Genomic DNA, 20,392 nt, shown 5'->3' with positions numbered 1-20,392 from the left:
ACCATCTACCCGTAGATTCAGAATTAATTGAGGGCGCGCGATCCAGGCAAACACGATGTTCGGAAGAATTCACGAAGCTTCCGGGCATATGCGTGTATAGCGTCTACTCGGAGAAAAGTGTAGGCTTTGGAAAAGGCATTGATTCGATTATGGCTGCATATATTTTATCCGAATGATTCCGCCTGTTTCTTTATCCTAAATAGCTTTAATCAACGGAATAAATCAAACGCGTCTGAACTGATGATATGATAAAGACCGGAAAGGTCACCCAAGAGGTTCCTTCAACGATTCGGAGACAGAATTTTTCGCGTTTCTGGAAATGCTCGCAACGCCGATATGAGATCCAAGGCCATGTTTCGAATATCTATATCTATTAGAACAAAGTGTGGGATTTCAAGCACTGACTATTACTTTATCTTGGTTTTCAAATTTGTTTATAGATTCTAACGTTCGTGTCAGTCCCAGGTCGTTACAAATTGTTTCGAAGCTTTCGCGCAAGAGCTCCAGTCTTGCTCCAATCGGCTCCGCTATACTTGTATCAAGTCTCCTAAAGTGTATCATTTATCAAGTTGTTAACACTTCCGGAGCCCTGGGTAGAAGGGTCTCGACAGCACACAGGGGATACGTCAAATTTCTTATTTCAAGTGAATTTGATCATTAAATTGATATCTGATTCTGGGGGAGAACATTGGGGAGAGCTTCCTGCGCGTGTGTCTGTGTGTGCTCCTTCCTGGGTTAGGTTGAACGTGGAAATCAACGAGGCATGTGGGTTTTCCTTTCTGTTGACACTGAGCTTACTAGAGCGCGTTCAGAAAGCGATCGACATATCGCGTGTATAACGGGAATGGAGCGTGCCAAGAAACGTCGAGCAGAGGAATTAGAGAAGGACGAAGAAAGTCCAAAAATCTGAAGAGTTCAAATTCGCTACATCCGTCGACGAATTCAATGATGATAGTGATTTAGTGAAGACGTTTACGTTCCCTGATACAGTACCAGTCAAGACTCGCTACGCCTTTGTTATTGCAAGGTATCGCACCTGGTTCGAGGTAAAACCAAAACCGTTTACTTCACGTAGGGCGCCTTCTTATACCTAGTTGGGAGCGAAAGGACATTGATTCTGTACTGAGGCAAGAACTAGGATCCACCTACATTGACGTCCCTAGTTTCTTTAATACATTCTTTCGTAATCTCGATGGGCTGGAGAAAACAGCGGGAACCTTTTTGCAGAGATGCAAGCATGGTAACGATGCATTATATCGCGACGAGTCTGGCTGGAGAGACTGGCCTCATGATGCCCAGGAGAAGGGCGTTCTGAAGGTGAGATTGCCAGTGCTGAATGTCCATTATCCTAGATACAAAGTTTTGACGTTTTTCAAGGCTATGAGTCTCTTCACATAAAAGCAGGTGTGCTCCAAAGAGATATCTCCACTAGAAACTCGGTGATTAACGAGAACAAGGACAACCACTCATGGTCAGCTTTCCTTATCGGCTTAGATCTTGCTATAAAAGAAGACAGGCTTCTTACTAGGAGAGATGTGTTCCTTTTGGCATGATCTGAAGCCGTTCTTTTGGGTTCTGTTCTGGATATACATCCATTATGAAGGACCTGGCAAGTGTATCGGGCCCACGGGCTTAGACAGCTGAAAATATGACGATGATTAGACGCTAGCAAATTTAAAACGAGGAATAATCGCCGATGAGGTGGACTTCTCTAACATCATAAACCAATATTTCACACCCTACTATCAGCGATTGGCGCCTTACGTGAATAGGCTACGACGGATAATGTTTCTTAGGCGCGCAAGGAAGAGCGGAAGCAGCGGAATCTAGCACCAGTTCAAAGATATCCTTCGAATTGCAGCCAAAAATCCAGATATGCTTAGAACCTATGACTAATTCTCGCAAGGAATACGATTGTTCATGTGGGCGTTTAAGGAATGAGGGTTATATATTGGTGGTTTTACGGGTCAGGATGTAAAGCCGATGTTCCAGCGTTGAGAAGAATACATCCAGGTCCGAAGAACTTTAAGGCCTGGTTAGAGACAGAAAATGGATTCTTGTCCAAGTGGTCGCCGGGTCTGTGGTGCGTGGGTCCATTTTATCATATTTGGTCAGGTACTGAGGGTTTCTTGATCCTAGTTTCGATTTGCACCGCGTTCCCATATCGGCTTGGTCGTCGATAATAACATTATGTTATTCATCGGTGTCTCAGTGGAAATCGCTCGTTGTGTTTCCTGAGGTTGGTTTGTGTGATTCGTCTTTCTAGTATCCCCCATTCTGTTATGAGTCTGCTGGTCGAGTTAGAAGTCTAAAAGTCACCTTACTGCTCTACTGCCGCTGTGAAAATCATAATGTTACATACAGTCAGCATTGGCGATAATAAATGTCATGATTGTCAGTGTTAAGCCACGCTCTTCTTGTCGCAGAATCCGCTGACTGTGGCATATGAGTCGAATACTCTTCGAATCCTCCCAGAATGGGTGCAACTCCTATGTAACCCCGCATAAAGTCAGCGTCGAAGTTTCTAACCTGTATTGAACTTCTACGCTGCATTATATCAGGGAGTTATGTATCCTCAGGTCGTCTGTTGGGATGGACTAACGGAAACACTCGGCATCGGGGCTATGCTACTTGATCGACACTTCTGATTGCTATCCAGGGAGGCGCATTGCTCTAGACAGGAGTAGATTAGGTAGCTGGGTGTAGCAAAGAATATATACGTCTGACTGGGGATTGTTGTGTTGGTAAGTGTCACTTGTCATTCTCCCGAGGGCGAGCGAAATGTATCTCAAGAAGAACGGGGCGCATGGTGGGGTACCTATGAGAACTGATGCGAAGTTGGATAATGTTAGAGCAGGCACAGGCTGTCAATCAGAACCTACCTGTTCAAATGAAGAGGGGAGGGATGATAGCAAGAGTTCATTTACCCAGTCCCGGTAAGGCCCTACGAGTCCCATCCTAAGACGAAGACGTTCAGACCTGCCTGGTCGTATGCTGGACTCACGGGAGCTGAGGGGCTGATGAGGGGCAATCACACGGGATGGCAGGTGGATCTCGTGTACACCGGTTTGGAAATGGTTGCTGCGAAGCTGGATTGCGGGTCTAAGGGCTTGGATCACGAGTGGGGATAGGATAGACACAACCACGGAAATAATTTCCAATAAATAGCTCATCGGGATTATACCCCGACCAATGACTGATGTCGGATAGACATGATGTTCCTAATCTAATACTACAGTGTAGTGTAGGCTAAGACAACAGAATATTTGGCAGTTCAGTAATGTCAGGAAAATTACTAATTCTATCATTGAAGAACCCGACGGGAAAAAAGGCGGGTGAGATTATCATCGCACTGTAGAAGACATTTATCCCTCTAGGCCGTTTGCCACAGAGCAATACTAAAAGAAAAAACCCCCTCTATGTCGCTATTACCATGTATCCATGCTCCCAAGCAACGCCCCTGAAAAGATATGAATGCTAGACCGATATCCAATGTAACTCCTCTCACTCCCTCTAGTCCGATGCAATTGGGGGCGGTTGGACTAAGCTTGCTGCCAGGCTGCAATCTCACCTGCCGACAGGTCGATGTTCTCTGGGATCAGGCTTTGGAGTTTTGTGATCTGTGATGGGGCTTTAAGAGAGTTAGCTATTAGGGAACTTTCGCAGAAGAACTTAAGGTGCCAGGGATGAAGTTGTCAACTTACTTGGCCGCTGAACTGGCGGAGCACCAGCATGAACCTCAATGACGCACGAATCAATATAATCTCGCGTCGTTACTCCACTGGCTGAAGCAGCGCCCAACATTACTCGCAGTCGATATCGTCCTGGCTGTGCGATGGTAAGTCGGCTAAATCTTCCAAACCCAGCTGTAGTGTTTCCATGACGGCTGCGTACACTCGACGTCAATGTGCCGGTTAGTCCGGGACAAGCTGCGGTTCCCGACTCATTCCGTAGCGACACATTCACAACCAGCTGCTGCACAGAACTGTCTCTGGGGGCACCGACAGGTTGAACCGCAACGATCACCGGTAGGGTCAAGGGAACGCCGGGACGAACGGCAGAGGGAGGCGCACATTCGAATGTGATGCCATATTCACGACTGGAACTCCCGGAGCTGGTTCTTGTAGCGCTTTGGACCATATTGGGCTATCCTTCTTCTCACAACGGTGGCAGTGAAGGTGGACAGGGGGTGATGTCGCTTTATGTAGGGCTGATATAAGTGTGACTGGAGGACTCAACAAAGGGTTTAATAACACAGCATAGAGGAGCATGCGCCTTGGGAGGAGTAATAAGCAATAGATACTACACTGAATGAGGCGACGCTGATTAGAAGAATGTTGAAATTAGATGAAGCATGAAGATTCCTGGCTTCCACAACATATTCATATACCTCTGACCTGAAAGAGCTCCGCATAATAATAGGCAGTAATATAGATGCAATGTGGAATGAAACCATGGTTACTCTAATGAACTCCGCATGTTTGCCACCACAGGAGACTAGAGATCAATAGATCTGAATGACCAGATGACGCCGATCTGTAGAGCGAGCTAAGGACCGGATAGTATGGGGAGAGGATGTCGGAATTGTTAGGGTTGGGTAGGGTTTGCACCGATAAGACCTGCAAGATTCTGCAAACAGGACGTTGGTGGGGAACACTCCCGGAATGTGGGCTCTGACTATTGATTTCTGGTTGACGCACGTTCTTATTTTACGTTTCCCACAATTATCTTTCTTTCTGCTGCTGTCTTATTATTACGCGTCAATAATGAGATCAAATGTGACCTAGGTTTGTTGTACTATGGTCGAATTGAGTTTGCTTCTTTCTTGCCTAGAAGGCAAAGTGCAATGAGACATGTTCCAATGAAGAACGAACTTTCCATTGATTGTTGTGAGGTTCGATCAGATCAGTCGCGGGATATGCAACAAGATTAGGGATTTGGTGACCACGCTAGCGCCTCCGGAATTCAAGGTCATTGGTTCGCTGATCCACTTTTACTTTTTTTCGATTTTATTTATTTTTCTTTTTGGGTGGCCTTTCCATGAGCTCCTTCCCTTTAATGTGGTTGGAATGTGAGCCTGCGTCCGTAAAGCTCGGAGAATTATTCACTGCGTTCCCCTTTTCCTTCCTCCTTTCTAGGCCCACTTACTGTGTGCAAAGATATTGTTTTGGTTTTCCCAGCGAGGCGTTCCTTGCCGTTTAGCTGCCAGGCCATGGAGCTAGGATCTTCAAAATCGGGCTCCTTGCATCGATCGACCTCATCGGTGGAGCTAAAGATTCGTAGACTAACCGGGAATCATTTCCATCGCTTTCTATTACCTCGCCGACAGAAGAACTCTGATCTTGATCTTGGATATGCAGCAGCGGCGTGGAATATACACACTAAAACAATGTGTCAAAGCCTCTCAATCTTACCGACATGTTCTCTTGTTGGAGCTGTGGCCTAAGCGGCAGTTGTGTTATCACACTACAGGTAGGCTAGCAGGTGAGCAAAACCTGTGCAGCGACTGATATGCAAGACCTGGCCCATTCTCTTCGTGTAGAAAAATCATGATGATCAGATCAGGTATGGATCCCGACCCAATGGATGCTTCCTCTTTGAGATGAAGTTTCCAAGACCGTACCCACAAAATGGAAGCGACGGGTCTAGAACGGAAGATATGGGATACGACCAGTACAAAATCTTGATCTGTGAAGGAGGAGGGTTGGAACGGAACAACGGAGTTGAAGTGAGAATACTGAAAGAGGAACAATGAGAGTGGGTCCGATGGACACCCGCCTCAACAACTTCGCCACACCCTCTGCCTGTTTAGGTTAGGAGGGGATACGAGCCACAGTGTCAATGCCGAAGGATCTCCACCTCAGCCTCATGAACTATGCGAACCAGGCAGCCGGAAAAACATCTTCTCTAAGTCAAACTCTATAGGGTTGGATTCCAAAGCTTCAAAGTTACCATTTGCTGCTGCCTTGACTGGTCGTATCCGCCCAGCATCCCCATTTTTGAGATCCGTGGATCTGATCACACCAACAATCGGTGGGTCTCCACGAGGTTGTTTGTGGCTGCAGGTCCTTCACCCTTTGCTGTCTAGATCGACCAATCATCGATTTGCCGTCTGATCTACACAAAGTCTAGACAGGGTCCTTCTTTATTCTCTTTGCCGTGGTTACCGGCACGGCTACATCGCTCAAGGCCAACAAGCTGCTTTGTTAAAATTCCCGGTTGCATAACCTCGTGATTGAGGGAAAGGACCCACTAGCAGCCGTGCATAAACAAGTATAGCGATCTGCTTGAGTGGAACCCTGGGTGATCAGTATGGTGCACAAGCGTAAAAAAGTAGGGAGCGAAGGGGTATAATGGGAATGGCGCGTCTGCTGGCCTCTTCGATCACAGTCACCTAACACCATGATCGGATGGATAGCTTCTGTATTCCCGGCCAATACTCAGTATGTCAAGACAGGGGTAAAAGTAAGGCATAGGCTGTAGATCAGTCTCAAGCTTGTGTTACCCGGTTGGCGGTTCTTGGTCCCCAGTTTAGCGGAACATGCCACGCACACAGAGGTCATTGCTTTTTCCTGTACCGACCTTCGGACCGTATTTTGCGTCTGCCTGCAGAGCATGCAAGATCCATCAGATTTTTCTTGTGAATCGGCCCTCAACCATGTGAGAGCACTCTCATCTGATTGGTCCGTGTCCCACTAGCCACAGGTGGCTTAGACTATTGATCAACGTTCATTCTGTGGCGGTGAACTATCGAGGATTCACCTCCCATCACCAACAACCATCACACTCCTTGCTGAATCAGTTCACTCAACATAACTACATGGTTGTCGGTGAGAAACTGATTGGAGTTGATCTTATCCAGCGCTAGCATCTGGATCAGTCTATGCGGACCCTTACTTGGTCAATTATGTGTCCATGTGCCGCTAAGGCCTCCCCATCTGGAATCCTGGATGCTACCCAATCTCCCATTCTCACCAAGGATTTCTGCTTCTCTGTTGCCGTACTCAACGTGACACCAAGATTTGGTCGCCTCCTTTCATTGTTAGGATGCTCATCGCGCCCCCTTTCTTCTTCTTTTCTTTTTCGCGGTTTTGGCCGGGGTTGAACATCTGATGACGTGACTAGCCATTCATCCTTGGTAAAATGACGCTTTACCCAACTAATGCCGAGAGATCCAAGATCGGCAAACTATATCTTATGCAGGTGCTGTCTCGATCTGCTCCTAACTGTAAACGTTATAACCGCCCCCAACCGCGCGTACGCAGGTGGCAACAAGCCGATTACTTAGTATCTGACATCAGAAGGACAGAGTGTCCCTGGGCTACTGCATTACCTGTTTTGTCATGTCACAGAGGATAGGCCATTGGTTCATATTCCATATCCCAGTTATCTCCATCACCACCCATGGTCCATGTGGACCCACTTTGGCCTTGCGAAGGATTTCACTTTATTGTTGAATATGCTTTTTCTGAACCATAGTCACACAGTATTGACACGATTCCTTGATTTGGTCCTTAGTGGTGGTCACTGAATCAAGAATTCCAATATACTACACTGGGGAGTAAGACATTGACGTTAAGATCCGCCAGAATTCCTGGATCAGATCTCAAACCAAACTTTCCCGGAAAAAAAAAAGCAACGACATAGGCAAAGAAGAAGCAAATAAATGTGGCGTTCGCATTACGATCATTTGTTTATGATGAACCATAGGGTTGGTAAACGATGTGGTAGGCAAAAGGACTACCAAACTAATTTAGGCTAATTTAAACACCGATAGACAGGGGTATTTATTGTTCTGCCTGGGATTAGAGAACGGAACCCGAATGTTTACTTTTTTCCAGAAATGAGAGTGCAGACTGGATAAATCGGAAGCAGTGGCGGGACGTGGACACGTAGCTGGTCTATAGTTGGCGTTTTATAGGATTTTCCAGATGGAAAAGTTCGTTGCGGAAGCTGAACTGAGATCCAAGCACAAATTCGCTTTCTGCTAAAAAGAGCTCTTTTGGCCACTTGGAAACCTTGAAAGTGACGCAATGAAGCTGAAAAACAAAATTATATTGTAGGATCTATCACAGATCCCGAAACACACAAATACCAATGCCAATTCGCGATCGTGGTGTCCCTTTTATGGCGTTTCAAACAATGGTTGCAATACGTCTATTAAAATGCAATTTGTCCAATGAGTGTGGGTTATCCAAACAATCTAGGTAGAAGTGTGATGGCCTTGATGGCGAACTGGAAACAATTGAACGTTTTCAAAACTCGTAAGCCCCTCGTTGGGGCGTAGTATTGTCTGCCAGGTGGCTAGTACTACAACTGCTAGTAGTAGTAGACAGTAATATCTACGTATCGACAGACGGGAGACAACTTCGCCATCAATAGCTTTTCAGCCAGACAGCGAAAAAAATTGGATCGGTCCAGTTATACCATTTTGACTCAATAAGCATATTAAAATTTTTCAATTCTCTTGTGAAAGCCAACCGCGTTTTTGTATACACAAGGCTATCCCAACAGGTTCAATGGGTATGCTAAATGTAGGTACTGTAAAAGAGATGCAACTGTTACATTTTTCAGGCAATCTTTTGTCCTGTGGGATGCTTAGCGAGATAAGATGTGTATCCTGGAAGTACTAGTAGAGTAGTTATTGTCCCACTCTCTATGGTGATCAACCTCATATGTTTCCTTGAAAATATATATATATATATATATATCATACATTCCGGTGGATATGTCTCCTGGCTCGGATAACGATGAATTCCTTCTTAACCGAAGTTAAAACACTTGTTTATGATTCTATTCGATAGTTCTAGCATAATCTCTATACGCGATCGATCGGAAATTATGAGAAGCAGCCTAGTGAGAATGGCACCGAAGCCTCCACCAGGGATTATAGTAGATGGCTAAAAGACAGTCAGATGGCTCGCCGAAAGCCAAATTCCCAACGATGCCAAATGTAGCATAAGTATGTGAACATTTCATGCTGTCAGATTTTCCCGAAGCTGCATATTCACGGAGTTCGTGCGACGACTCGATCTGGTAAGATTGCAATGGTGGGTCCTAATCTTTCGGTGCTTTCTCGGAGAAAGTATGAGATGGAGTGTGTTGAATCCTCGAATGGTCGGCCTCACTCGGTGCCGTTAGGGTCGTATATCCTTTGGGGAAGCAGGGTAGAGTTCCGGATCTTTAAGCAAGGGAGAAGTATATCTTCCCAGGCAGGTAATTCCCTGTAGACTCGGCATGTCTGGAGTGATACACATCACTGGGTCACTGTATTGGTCGTGAAGCTTCATGAATACTGCAGGGAGCTTGCAACTGCATGGTCAATAGTAATACTACAAGTGAGATCTTGGAGGGAACTTTGGTCCTGGATACTTGGATAGGCTACGGGGGGATATATCATAGCTTGCTTTCACAAGGACCCAAACCTTGCATGCATCAAGCTGTCTGATATTCGCGTGCAGGAAGTACCTTACGCATATGGGCAAAGTATGAAGCTCTAGCAATGTCTACATCGGCTTTGCAGGGCCTGCAGATGTCGAGTATGGTCCATATTGTACATATATGGCGGTACAAGAGGGAAGTGAGGAGCATGGCTGTTCGATTGTCATGTCAATGGTTGCGCTACTTGCACAAGCGATGAGTGCTATAGGGTATATGCTGGTATGAGAGTCTGGGTCCTCATACTAATAAGGAAGTAGCATTGGAATGGATCCGTTTGAACATGGGTTTCCAATGTATGGGGCATTCTCTCCTGATTGACTGATATTGGGGAAACAGGCCCCGTTGTGGTATTGACGGGATGTGAACCCTGCAAGCAATGTCATCCATAACTTAGCATTCACTCATGCCTTGAATGATTTCGAAGAACACAACTTGCCAAAGCAGGGTTACTTTAGGGTACCTAAGGTGAGGCAGCCCACCCGACTGAAGTCGTGCCTTCCTCGTGCGGCTCCCAAGTGCTACTCACGGCTTAGTTGTCCTCTCTCGACAAATCCCACAGCAGCTTCACTTATATTCCAATATTGTTATCAGGATGATCATTGAAGACCCCTTCGATGGCACCAGTCCTTCCCCGACTCTCTCATACTCTACCCGGCTATTACCCTCCAATTAGAGGCGCACCCCCCATCCCTATATCAGGGCCAAAGACCATAACTCTCAAGGCTGTTCTCGAGCTCTTCACTGGGACATTCTGCATATTCGTTGCTGCCGTTCTAATCTGGAAGCTTGGAAATTTCTTCCGTCGCTTCACTAAGGAAAAGATCATTGGAGGAGGAAACAGCCCTGCGCGTCGCTACGTAAAGGCCTGGTACGGGTGGGTGCCACTAGAACCTCAAAAGGCCAAAAGGTCCATAATGCAAAAATGTTTTGCGAAGGTCCGACAATGGACCACATGGAACTCAGCGAAGAATAGTTATTGTTCGATTTGGTGGAATTCTCAACATACGGAGCTAGAAGCATGCAAGCAGGACTCAATGTGTCAGCAACGTTTGCGAACGCATCTCAAAAAGCATAAACCTACAACAGCAAATGGTATCTGCAGTCCCTGTGGATACGTCTTTAGATCAGGCCAGGGCGCCGGGTCGTGCTCCTCCCCAAAGATGGCCGGAGTTCTCCAATTGGATAAAATGGTCAACACTGGTGTTGAAAGATACAAACTACCGAGAAGGAGACAGCGCAGGAAACTTTCCTCTGCAAAGGAGTTGTTCAAGGATGATCTGCAATGTGTAGCACCTGCGACCCGAGCAAATCAATCTACAATGGTTCTTAACCACTGTACTATTCAAGCAGGCAGACTCTCAGCGCGCTCGCTCAACCATAAAAGGTTCCTCTCCTTGGATCAGTCTGCTTGCGCTCTTACAGGAAACGACCTCGTTTTCTATATCTCAAATAACGGTCCTTTAGCAAAACGTAATCACTCCCTTCCTTGTCTATCAGATGATCTCAAGATTACCTTTCGAAGAGTGGGAAAACGCTCTGAAGCTTCCTCGAACTCCCAGAGACCCACTCGCCAGGAACGAAAAGCAAGGAATCTCCGAGCATTAATATATTCACGCAAATACCAGGTTTGGTCTGCCCGGATGGAATTGAATGTCCCGGAGTGTGAGAAATATAGCAAGCATCGATTTCCAGTTCCGCCAGGTAGTCCGAGGCCCGAGCTACTGATGGGCTTCTCATCTCATCGAACTTCTCTCGCTAAAATGATAAATAAAGACCGGAGTACCGCAGTCTGGAGCTCGTTAAGTGGTTCGAGTGGCCCTAGTATCTCCAGCACTCAGAAACGTCGTGTGAAAAGAGCGAATGTGATCAGCTACAAAGCAAAAGCCACCACTGCCAAAACCTGGCAACCAGCAACAATGCTGTACAGGCAAGATCAATGCCAATTGCAGACTACTCATTCCATTTCTAAGCATCAAAACCACATTCAGTTTTATAGATTCCAGTGTCCATCTACACGACTACGAAAGTCAATACGGTCTCAGGGAAGTGATAAAGAAGGAAGACCCCAGAGCAAGAAGGCCAACATACTTGGAACAACGTCCGCACAAATCACTATTCCATTGAGGCATTTGAGCAATTGGGAGATCATTCTGATAGACTGCTTGGACCGAAGACTCGGATGGCTCTCTCAGCAACTTATGCCAGGCCGAAGACCATTTCACTTCCCCTTACTTCCTAACCATTGGCTTAATATTCGGACTTGGGTCGTTTACGACCCCGCATCGCGTGCCCCTATCAATGTAAAGCGGCAGTTCGGGGATCCTAGATTCAGCACGCCCTCCCCCACGTCTCAGCATCCTAAGCGTAAGCATCCTGCAGTCCCTCGTAAAGTTGCCAACACGCCGCGGATAGAATCATGGAGAATAGCTGTCAACCGACACAGAAGAGCATCGGGGGTGAGAGACCTTGTCAAACGAGTGGAATTATATGACGGCTCTGCCGATGATCCTCAGGATGGATATATAGACCCAGCTTGTTGGTTAATTCGAAAGCCACCACAAGGAAATCAGCTGTCTGCCAGACAAAATACCACATACTATGAAGGAGGGGCCGGCTGGCAAGAAAAATTAGATGATTGGCAAAATATCCGCCGTGGATATCGAATCCGCAAGGCAATTTATGAAGGAAAGGCCAACAGAACTAGAGCAAAGCAAGTTGCAGTCGGTCTCACTCGGTTCTACCAAAGAGCGTGGTATCGGCGACAGAACCAGCAGACCTGAGCCAGTGACTTTACCTCAACAACTGCCCTGGGGCAGCAGTTGCATAGAAAGTCTGGGTGGTTCGCTAGGTGGGAAATAGCGAATTTACCACACAGGTAACGATGTTAATCTTCTCCCCTGCCATATCATTATAAAAACCCCCCTTCAGGCCATGTTCGCCCTTTGCATGCCATTCCAGTTCACCGTGGCGCCAGTTCTTACTAAATGGTGGGTGTACGGGTAAACTTGTGGAAACAAACCAAGTAATTGTACATGCGCTCGAGACTAAAAGTAACTATGATTGTAACTAAACAAGGAAATTCAACACAGTCATGGTGCGATTTGCCCAGTTGCCAAAACTCCGGTAATCCCTCGTGTATCCGTTTTCTAGTTAAGACGCTCTCTCATGCGAAAGCATGGCCAATGAGTGCCAAAGTGTATCGTACAATATGAATCCCAGTATTTACTCGCAAGGTTCGGCCCCGAAAGCCTGGTGGCAGTGTTCGCATCGAATTGCTTCGAGATAGTGCTCCAAGCACCTATTTAGAAACCAGGAGGGTTCACGCGCTGGCTGACTCGTGTCCATTTCGGCAGCTCTGTTGCGAAAGATATCAGCTACAAGGTCACATATCCCGATGTCTTGCTTTCCATTCTATTCTGGATTTTCCTCTTCGCGCTTCCCAGGTCAAGGATGTGACATTCGAGGCGAAGAGGGATTGCACAATCAAAAGACGGACGATAAGGGGCAACGTACTATGAATGCCTTTGCGGTATGTCTTTTCCTTCTTGTCGAAGAGAGTGTATTTATCCCTGGGCAGCATCTCCTCCTCGCGAGGCATTTCCCGATACCACCGATCAACGGATCGCGCCTTCTGTCCGTTACGGGCAAGGGCTGCGCTAATAGTGTCTACCACGCGATCGACGGAGCGAAGGCGCTTCCTCTGGCGAGCCTTCTGGGGCTGCGAGATTCGCCATGGGATCTTCCTGTTGTGGATTAAGAAGAGATGGTTAGAATTCAATCTGGACGTTCTTGACGAAGACGTTCGGGGAGGGGCAATTGCAGCTGATTCGGAGAGTTCGCAAAGAATAATTGGGTTACATACCAAAGAAGGCCAGAGAAAAGAGGAGACGACGCTTTGAACATCTTGTGTGCCACAGGATATGGGTTGCGATAACAAAGGGCAAGTGTTCAAAGGTGTAGTCTCGGGCGAAAATCCCGTTCTGAGGTCAGGTTCACATGGTCCGTGCGTCGTCCGACCTCCGCGGATTAAAATAAAAAACCAATAAAGATGCCAACTGCTTACACGCCGATGATCCGGGGTCCTCTTTTTTACCCCGTCCCTGTTTTCTTTTTCTTCCTTCCTTCTCCCCCGCCAGGCTCGAAGCGTCCCAATTATTTTCATGGGGCTTCAATAACTTCATGATGTCGGGCGATAGGGATTCCGGTGCAACAGGGGAATGTCCCTCCTTACCCTGGAGGGTCATGTCCTCAGCGACGGTATTTGGTGTCGCTGCGCTATGCCGCTCATTTTTGTATACGTTGAGTCGACCCGAGGTTAACGGCCTCGACTCGTTCTTGGAGTTACTCGACTCTCGAAATGATCCGTCCCAAAGAAAAAGAGGCCTACTCACAGGTACTACTACTCCCGCTGTTCATTGTCTTCCAACAATGATTTTATGGGCGATGGCTAATCTCACTATTTTACTACAGTTTCCAACCATATCAGCGTGTACGTACGTACGATGCGCCTCAAAATGGCCGAGGCGACCTGATTACTCGCGACAAAGAAGAGTACACTGACCGTGGTCGCTAACGAGCAGTATGGATGATCCGATCATGTGGGGTTTCCTACCATTGCGATACAATTTTGGCTTCTCGAACTGGAACAGAAGATGGGGGTTTGGCAGTCATGACATCTGCTTTCAGGGCAGGTATGGCTTTGTTTTCGATTTCCCGCGTCGAAAATATCAGCTAACAACGAGGGATTGAAAGGCCCTTATCCCTATTCTTCACCATGGGTCAGGTTCTGCCCACTCATCGACTCGCACACTCACCGTACGGTGGTGTCGCACAACCAGCCGTAACCCAGGCGATCCGGTTGTTATCGAAAGGGCCCTTCCCCGTTAACGCTCACAATGCCCGCCCCGAGCGACAACACTGGAGCCTACAGAACGTCTGCGTCGATCCCTTTTCCGACCTTCCCATAGCGTACACCACCAACGGAGAAGATTCGCATCTGGCTCCATCCGCATTCTCTTGCAACTCTTACTCCTGGGTCCATATTTTCCCGGAAGGCAAAATCCACCAGGCACCGAACAAGACAATGCGCTATTTTAAATGGGGTGTTGCTCGACTGATTCTAGAAACCAATGAATGCCCTGACGTCGTCCCTATGTGGGTAGAAGGGTTTGACCAGGTCATGCATGAGAGCCGAGAGTTTCCACGGTTCCTCCCACGACCAGGGAAGGACGTTAGTGTCACCTTCGGACAGAAAGTTGACACCGACGCAGTGTTCGGGGATATGAGGCGGCGATGGCGGGATTTGAAGGCCAAGGCTGAATTGAAAGCTCCGGAGACCCGCGACCTCCCCGTCGGGGTGTTGAGCGACGAGCTTCTTAACGGAAAGGAGGCAGTTGAGCTGCGAAAAGAGGTCACCAAGAAGGTTAGGGACCTTGTGTTAGATGTAAGACGGTCAAGGGGGCTGCCCGATGAGGATCCAAAGGAAGGTCTAGTAGAGACATGGATCCAAGAAGGACCAAAACGGGAAGGGAAGATGGATGATGAATCGTGGGTTCGTGATATATGAAGGCCTTCATATGTCAATGTATATTAGGCAGAAAGACAGCCGGAAGTGTAAATCATCAAACTAGAAGAAAACTTGGCTCAAGCTCTACCTTACTGTTACATCAAGTGACTCCGTGACAGTGACTCAGTGGTGGGGGCGAATTTATTTATCAGATTGCCCGATAAGATTTAACAGCTGCCGTCCCGCACCTCAGCTTCATTTCCAACTCTCTCCCTCTCCTCCACCCTCACACATCCCTCGATGCCCAAAAAGCATCATAGGTCTACTTTCACCAAACCGGCTAGCACCGCTCACCATACCCTAGCTTCCTCTGGCCTCCGAGAGGATCGTTTCCGGTCGTCAGCAAGTGAGCAACCATCCGTCAACGATCTGATCAACCACCTCCGCCGTACCCAGGTATCCAGCTCTCCTTCCGACGATGGTACCAGAACTCCCTTCAGGACAGTCGCACCGCGATCTGTCCATCCCTCGCTGCGGAACTTATTAGAACTCCCCGAAACACCACCTCCCCGCCCTCGTCCGGATGCCCGCCGCGCCGGAGTTGGTGGGCGACGGGTGAGAAGGACCCCTGGACCACCGCCGCCTGAGAGCTGGCTGCTGGGAAACTATTCGCATGAGAATCCAGAGGAAACTGGTGTGGGATCCGGTGCGGCGGAAACCGAGAGAACCATATATCGCCTCGATCGCCTCCCGGGGACGACATTTCCCCGAAGAAGCACCCTGCTACATATGCTGCTGAAATCTATGGCTTTGCATTGGGTCTGGCATCTCGAATATGATGGGCAGTTCCTTGCACTCCTACCTAGTCATATCAAGATGCTACTACTCAGCTATATCAGCATTCACTCGAGAGACCAACCATTGCGGGGTATGATGCATGGTCTAAGACCGCTGATTGAGAAACATCAGCCTGAAGCAGACAATATATCGCAGGATAGTGATTTGGAGATAAACCGCTTGGATTTAAGCGGTGCGGTGGGACGCTGGATGACCTGGAAACAACTCTCTACCGAACTGCTTGTGTCCGCGAAACCCAGGACCGTGCAACATACTACGAAAAAGCCCATCCCAGCGTCCTGGGACGATGAAATAAACGAGGATGATGGTCCTGCCATCTCTAGAGATACGCTCCTCCCTAAAGCTCTCACCCAAGGACTGCGCTTTGAGAATCTCCGTTATCTCTCGCTAGCACATCCAATCCCATCTGCTACTGACTGGAACTCGCTCATCAACCTCCTCTCCCGCCTCTCGACCATAACGCATCTATCATTAGCACATTGGCCCGTTCCAACAGTCACGCCCAATGCCGTTAATGCCAGTGTACGACACCCAGCACAAAGGTCCCTAACCTTCGCCTACGGTGGCACAGACGCATATTCCTCATTCGAGAACAACTGGGCCGAAGCAGCCGGTATCCTGCGGCGGCTCTCCCGCGCAACTTACTGTCTGAAATGGCTCGACCTGGAAGGCTGTGGCGACTGGGTTCCAGCACTGAATTGGGATGGCGTTGGGCCAGATGGTGAGGCGTACGTCGCCGGTCCAGAATGGAATGGGTCATGGAGAGACATTGAGTTTGTCCGTCTGGGCCCGGGATGGCTTCCTCATATTGATGATAGCGAGCTACTACCTCTTCCCCCCTCTTCTGGACAATATGGCGCTGCATCTTCATCTCACACGTCGCCACCTTCCGTGCCCCGTTCTCTAGCATTCTCAATGCATGCTCCGTCTCCTGATCAGCCGACGGATTCTGATGATCTCCCATGGGACGTGGAAGTGGAACGGGTCAGGTATCGTCGCGAGAAGGAGTTGGAACGATATGGGGAAGCCGTAAAAGCTGCAAAAGCAGTTCAGCAGCGGGTGCAGCGGGTGAGAAAGGCGGGCAAGGGAAAGTGGGTTCATTTTTCTTTCGGATTAGAAGGGTTAGAAGACGATGCCCTTAGACGGTTGCTCGGGAAGGAGTATCTGAGTCTTCTACCTTGATGCGATAAGACCAGTTGTAGATAGATACATACATTCGTTACTGGTAAATAACGCCAGGGGAATATAGTGAGCCAAAAGCCGTTGCACGGCTCTGTCACATACATACCCGAATAGAGTCATTTTTAACCGCCGATGTGTATGCATTTCGGCTTCTATCTGTTATAGTTTTCCTGTCTGTCTGCCTGGATACTCAGGTCACATGGATTGCTGATTTCGTAGCTACGTAGAATAGATGCTCAGCATAGATCCTGCTTCCTAAGGAGGACAGGGTAGAAAGTACTCGCAGGGGCCTGGCGCATCTACACCTAGTCATTAACTAACCAGATCATAAATTCGGACCGACTAGCATGCACATTGCGTTCTTAGGTTATCATATTTTATATCTGCGGGGGGCTAGACTTGTCAGACGGCAATCAGAGGCTGTGCTGGAATACAACGAGAGAGTGTGGCTTTGAAAGGCTTATAGTAACTTTTCCATTTCCCAACCCAGTATGTACAGTAAAATGAACAGCATGATGGTATTTTCTTTGAAGCAGAACGATTATCCCTGTTTTTACTTCCGGCCCCGGTTGAACGTCTTCAACGGATCTACCTTCTTCTTCACGCCGGCAAATTTCCGGCCATTACCCTTGCCGCGATTCTTCTCCCTTGCTTTCCTGATGCGGTTCTCGTTTTGTTTTCTGAAACTCACAAAGCCGACGTCTCCACTGGACAAACCCTTCTTACCCTTGGACGGCATCAGGTACTCTGGGATGTGTTTGAGGTGAGGTTGGACACGTGCGGAGCGCAGCTCGTCGTCGTGGCGCAGCTGGCGCAGCTCTTCGGGGTTCTCTTCAAAGTGGCGCTTGAGCTTCTCGCTCTTGATCAGCTCTTGACGGATTTCCCGGGCACGGGCTTCCTGTACGGCGAGTCGTGTTACGGCGCGGAGAGCGTCGGTCATACGATACCGGAAGGCTTCGACTTGCTTCATTTCGAAGTGATATGGTTTCACCTCGTGGCCGAGTTTGCCTTGGCGCTTGACGATCTTCGCGAGGACGGACTCATCATGCTTGGAGGTTGCGGTGGAGGTGGGCCTGTGTTTTCCGTGCTGGTCCTTGGGGACGACGAATGATAGAGCCATGCCGGTCTTGCCTGCTCTTCCGGTACGGCCGATTCGGTGTGTGTAGGACTTGGAAGTGGAGGGAAGATCGAAGTTCAGAACGCATGCAACATTCTGGAAATCAATGCCGCGGGAGATTCCGTAGTCTTTCTCTTTTCCTGATACCTTGCGGCGCTTGGACTTCTCTTCCGGCTCTCCCTCATCCTCGTCGCTGGACCCTGCTTCATCGGCGTTTTCTTTCGACTTCTTCGACTTCCGGGCTCCGATTACCTCCTGCTCGTCCGCGGCGATGAGGATGTCGTAGACACCCTTGTTGAACTCCTGTACCACGTGTATACGGGAGTTGATAGGCAATTCTGAGTTCAGCACGCAACTCTTGATTCCAAATTGTTCGAGGAACAACTTCACACGATAACAACGGTCGACATCGTCCACGAAGATAATAACTTTTCCTTTGATCAGTTGAAGCTTGAAAATGACATAAGTTAAAAGGAATTTCTCGTCCTCCGCGCATCTAAAGTGGACAACATTAGCCACCGAATCATATATATCAAGGAACTGACATGAATCTCACCTGACAACAAATTGACTAACACCGGCACCCTGGTCATCCTTGTCTTCTAGTTTCAAGGTTACAGGGCTCCGACAGAACAAACCCTTCAGAGTATCCACCTCGTCAGTGAGTGTAGCACTCATGAGGAAAGTCTGCACGCCACGTGGGATAGCCTTGGCCAGGGCATTGATGTCTTCCTCGTATCCATATGACAGAACCAGGTCTGCCTCGTCGATTACAAGATGTGTCAAGTTCTCTAGGGACAAAGCGGAACTGCCGAGGTTGGTGACAACACGAGCAGGCGTCGAAATAACCAGGTCGGGGTAATCAGCCAGCATAGTGCGCTGGACTGCATCCGAAACCTTTTGTGTCAGATTCACCGAGCGTGCATCCTTTCCGCAGAAGGCAGCGAAAGTGGTAACGACATTCTGGACCTGCTCCGCAAGCTCTCGAGTGGGGACGAGGATAAGGCCTGTCGTCGCTTTCAATGAAGGGTCGGCCTATAGTTCGTAGGATTAATATAGCTATACTTAAAAACTCAAGATAAACATGATAAAACGGTTACTAACAGTTTTTTTCTGAAGAATTGTCTGCAGGATGGGAAGTACATATGCGGCAGTCTTGCCAGATCCGGTCTTCGCACGAGCTGCATCTTATCAGCGTCTGGTAATCTCCGACGGATCGCTTTTCAGAGCAACACATACCCAAGATATCCTTTCCCTCCAGCGCCAGTGGAATGGCCTTCGCTTGAACAAGTGTAGGCTTCGTAAATTTTTCCTTGATCAAAGCTTGGCGCAATCGCGGATCCAGGTTAAGGCTCTCGAAGTCGGTGTTGTCGTCCTCCTTCTTTTCCTTCTTGCCTGCGGTCTCCGGAGAGGGAACATCGTTTGCGTCGAGCTTCCGCTTCATGGCGTCAATTGATTAAATCCAAGAAACCTCGAGTGTCTTTGGTTTTGGTGGCTTTCAAGGTAGTGAGGATGTCTGTTTGAAAGTTTTCCTCATCAGGCGGTTCAGAAAATCTGTCGGGCGGTGAGACTTTAGGTGGCAGTATTTTCTTTTCGGCCCCACCGCTACAGAACTTTATTATCGTTATCAATTCGGGAGGTCATAAACATTGCCTGACCCATCTCGCCTTACTCCATATCTGAACATGCTGTCCTGGTCCTTGGTAGAGTCATATGAAAATCGATACATGCTGCAGAAAAGTAGTACTCATTTCATATCTAGTAGCTGTGTCAGTGATTGTTGACTGCTACATAAGGAATAGTAGGCGTGTTTACTACTACGTAGAGCAATATATTTTTTGGAGGCAAAGGTGAAATCTCGGAACTTCAAGTTGATAGGAATAAATTCGCAGCACAGATAAATAAACCCAGAATGATGGTTCCAACATGTGAGGGTGTAATCACTGGAAGTCTCGTAGTATCTAACAGAGGGATGTGTGATAGTAATATATCACCACGCTTTGCATCCGTTAAGACAATAGATCCACTCGTGGGCCATGGTTGAACACGGCCACGATAAGTTAACCCCTAGCGGTGTAGCATGATAGAGGAAGAAAATTAAATTCCACAGGTTCTTAAAGATATGATGCATAGCAATAATAAAACGTATCAATGGGAGTAACCAAGGCAAATCAAGTTTGCCTTGAACACATATCAGCAGGCCATTCGAGCAATGGCATACGTTTGATGAAAGGGGTCAACAATGTGGCTGTCAAGAAGAACACGCAAGAAAGTCGGTTATAGTAGCC

At 47.9% G+C, this 20,392-nt stretch overlaps 6 protein-coding genes across 6 annotated transcripts; 3 read left to right on the top strand and 3 right to left on the bottom strand.

Moving 5' to 3' along the window:
* Positions 1–3,542: 3,542 nt before the first annotated feature.
* ABOM_005709 (uncharacterized protein) lies at positions 3,543–4,140 on the bottom strand (the record flags this gene model as incomplete). The annotated part of the gene is made up of 2 exons (XM_022532838.1): positions 3,543–3,631; positions 3,705–4,140. The coding sequence occupies 2 exons, from the start codon at positions 4,138–4,140 to the stop codon at positions 3,543–3,545; spliced, it is 525 nt and encodes a 174-aa protein (XP_022389773.1).
* Positions 4,141–10,055: 5,915 nt separating this feature from the next.
* On the top strand, positions 10,056–12,221 carry ABOM_005708 (uncharacterized protein; the record flags this gene model as incomplete). The annotated part of the gene is made up of 1 exon (XM_022532837.1): positions 10,056–12,221. The coding sequence occupies one exon, from the start codon at positions 10,056–10,058 to the stop codon at positions 12,219–12,221; it is 2,166 nt and encodes a 721-aa protein (XP_022389774.1).
* A 522-nt stretch (positions 12,222–12,743) lies between these two features.
* Positions 12,744–13,344, bottom strand: ABOM_005707 (mitochondrial 54S ribosomal protein mL60; the record flags this gene model as incomplete). Its single annotated transcript, XM_022532836.1, has 3 exons — positions 12,744–12,796; positions 12,955–13,184; positions 13,304–13,344. 3 exons carry the CDS (start codon positions 13,342–13,344, stop codon positions 12,744–12,746), a joined length of 324 nt encoding a protein of 107 aa, XP_022389804.1.
* Positions 13,345–14,215: 871 nt separating this feature from the next.
* Positions 14,216–15,007, top strand: ABOM_005706 (tafazzin; the record flags this gene model as incomplete). Its single annotated transcript, XM_022532835.1, has 1 exon — positions 14,216–15,007. One exon carries the CDS (start codon positions 14,216–14,218, stop codon positions 15,005–15,007), a length of 792 nt encoding a protein of 263 aa, XP_022389805.1.
* Positions 15,008–15,247: 240 nt separating this feature from the next.
* ABOM_005705 (uncharacterized protein) lies at positions 15,248–16,987 on the top strand (the record flags this gene model as incomplete). The annotated part of the gene is made up of 1 exon (XM_022532834.1): positions 15,248–16,987. One exon carries the CDS (start codon positions 15,248–15,250, stop codon positions 16,985–16,987), a length of 1,740 nt encoding a protein of 579 aa, XP_022389806.1.
* Positions 16,988–17,540: 553 nt separating this feature from the next.
* Positions 17,541–19,548, bottom strand: dbp9 (ATP-dependent DNA/RNA helicase; the record flags this gene model as incomplete). The annotated part of the gene is made up of 4 exons (XM_022532833.1): positions 17,541–18,600; positions 18,661–19,139; positions 19,209–19,285; positions 19,344–19,548. 4 exons carry the CDS (start codon positions 19,546–19,548, stop codon positions 17,541–17,543), a joined length of 1,821 nt encoding a protein of 606 aa, XP_022389807.1.
* Between the last annotated feature and the right edge of the window lie 844 nt (positions 19,549–20,392).

This window comes from Aspergillus bombycis (assembly GCF_001792695.1).
Source record: "Aspergillus bombycis strain NRRL26010 chromosome Unknown contig00035, whole genome shotgun sequence".
Classification (NCBI taxonomy): Eukaryota; Fungi; Ascomycota; class Eurotiomycetes; order Eurotiales; family Aspergillaceae; genus Aspergillus; species Aspergillus bombycis.
This window is presented reverse-complemented; position numbering and strand designations above follow the sequence as displayed.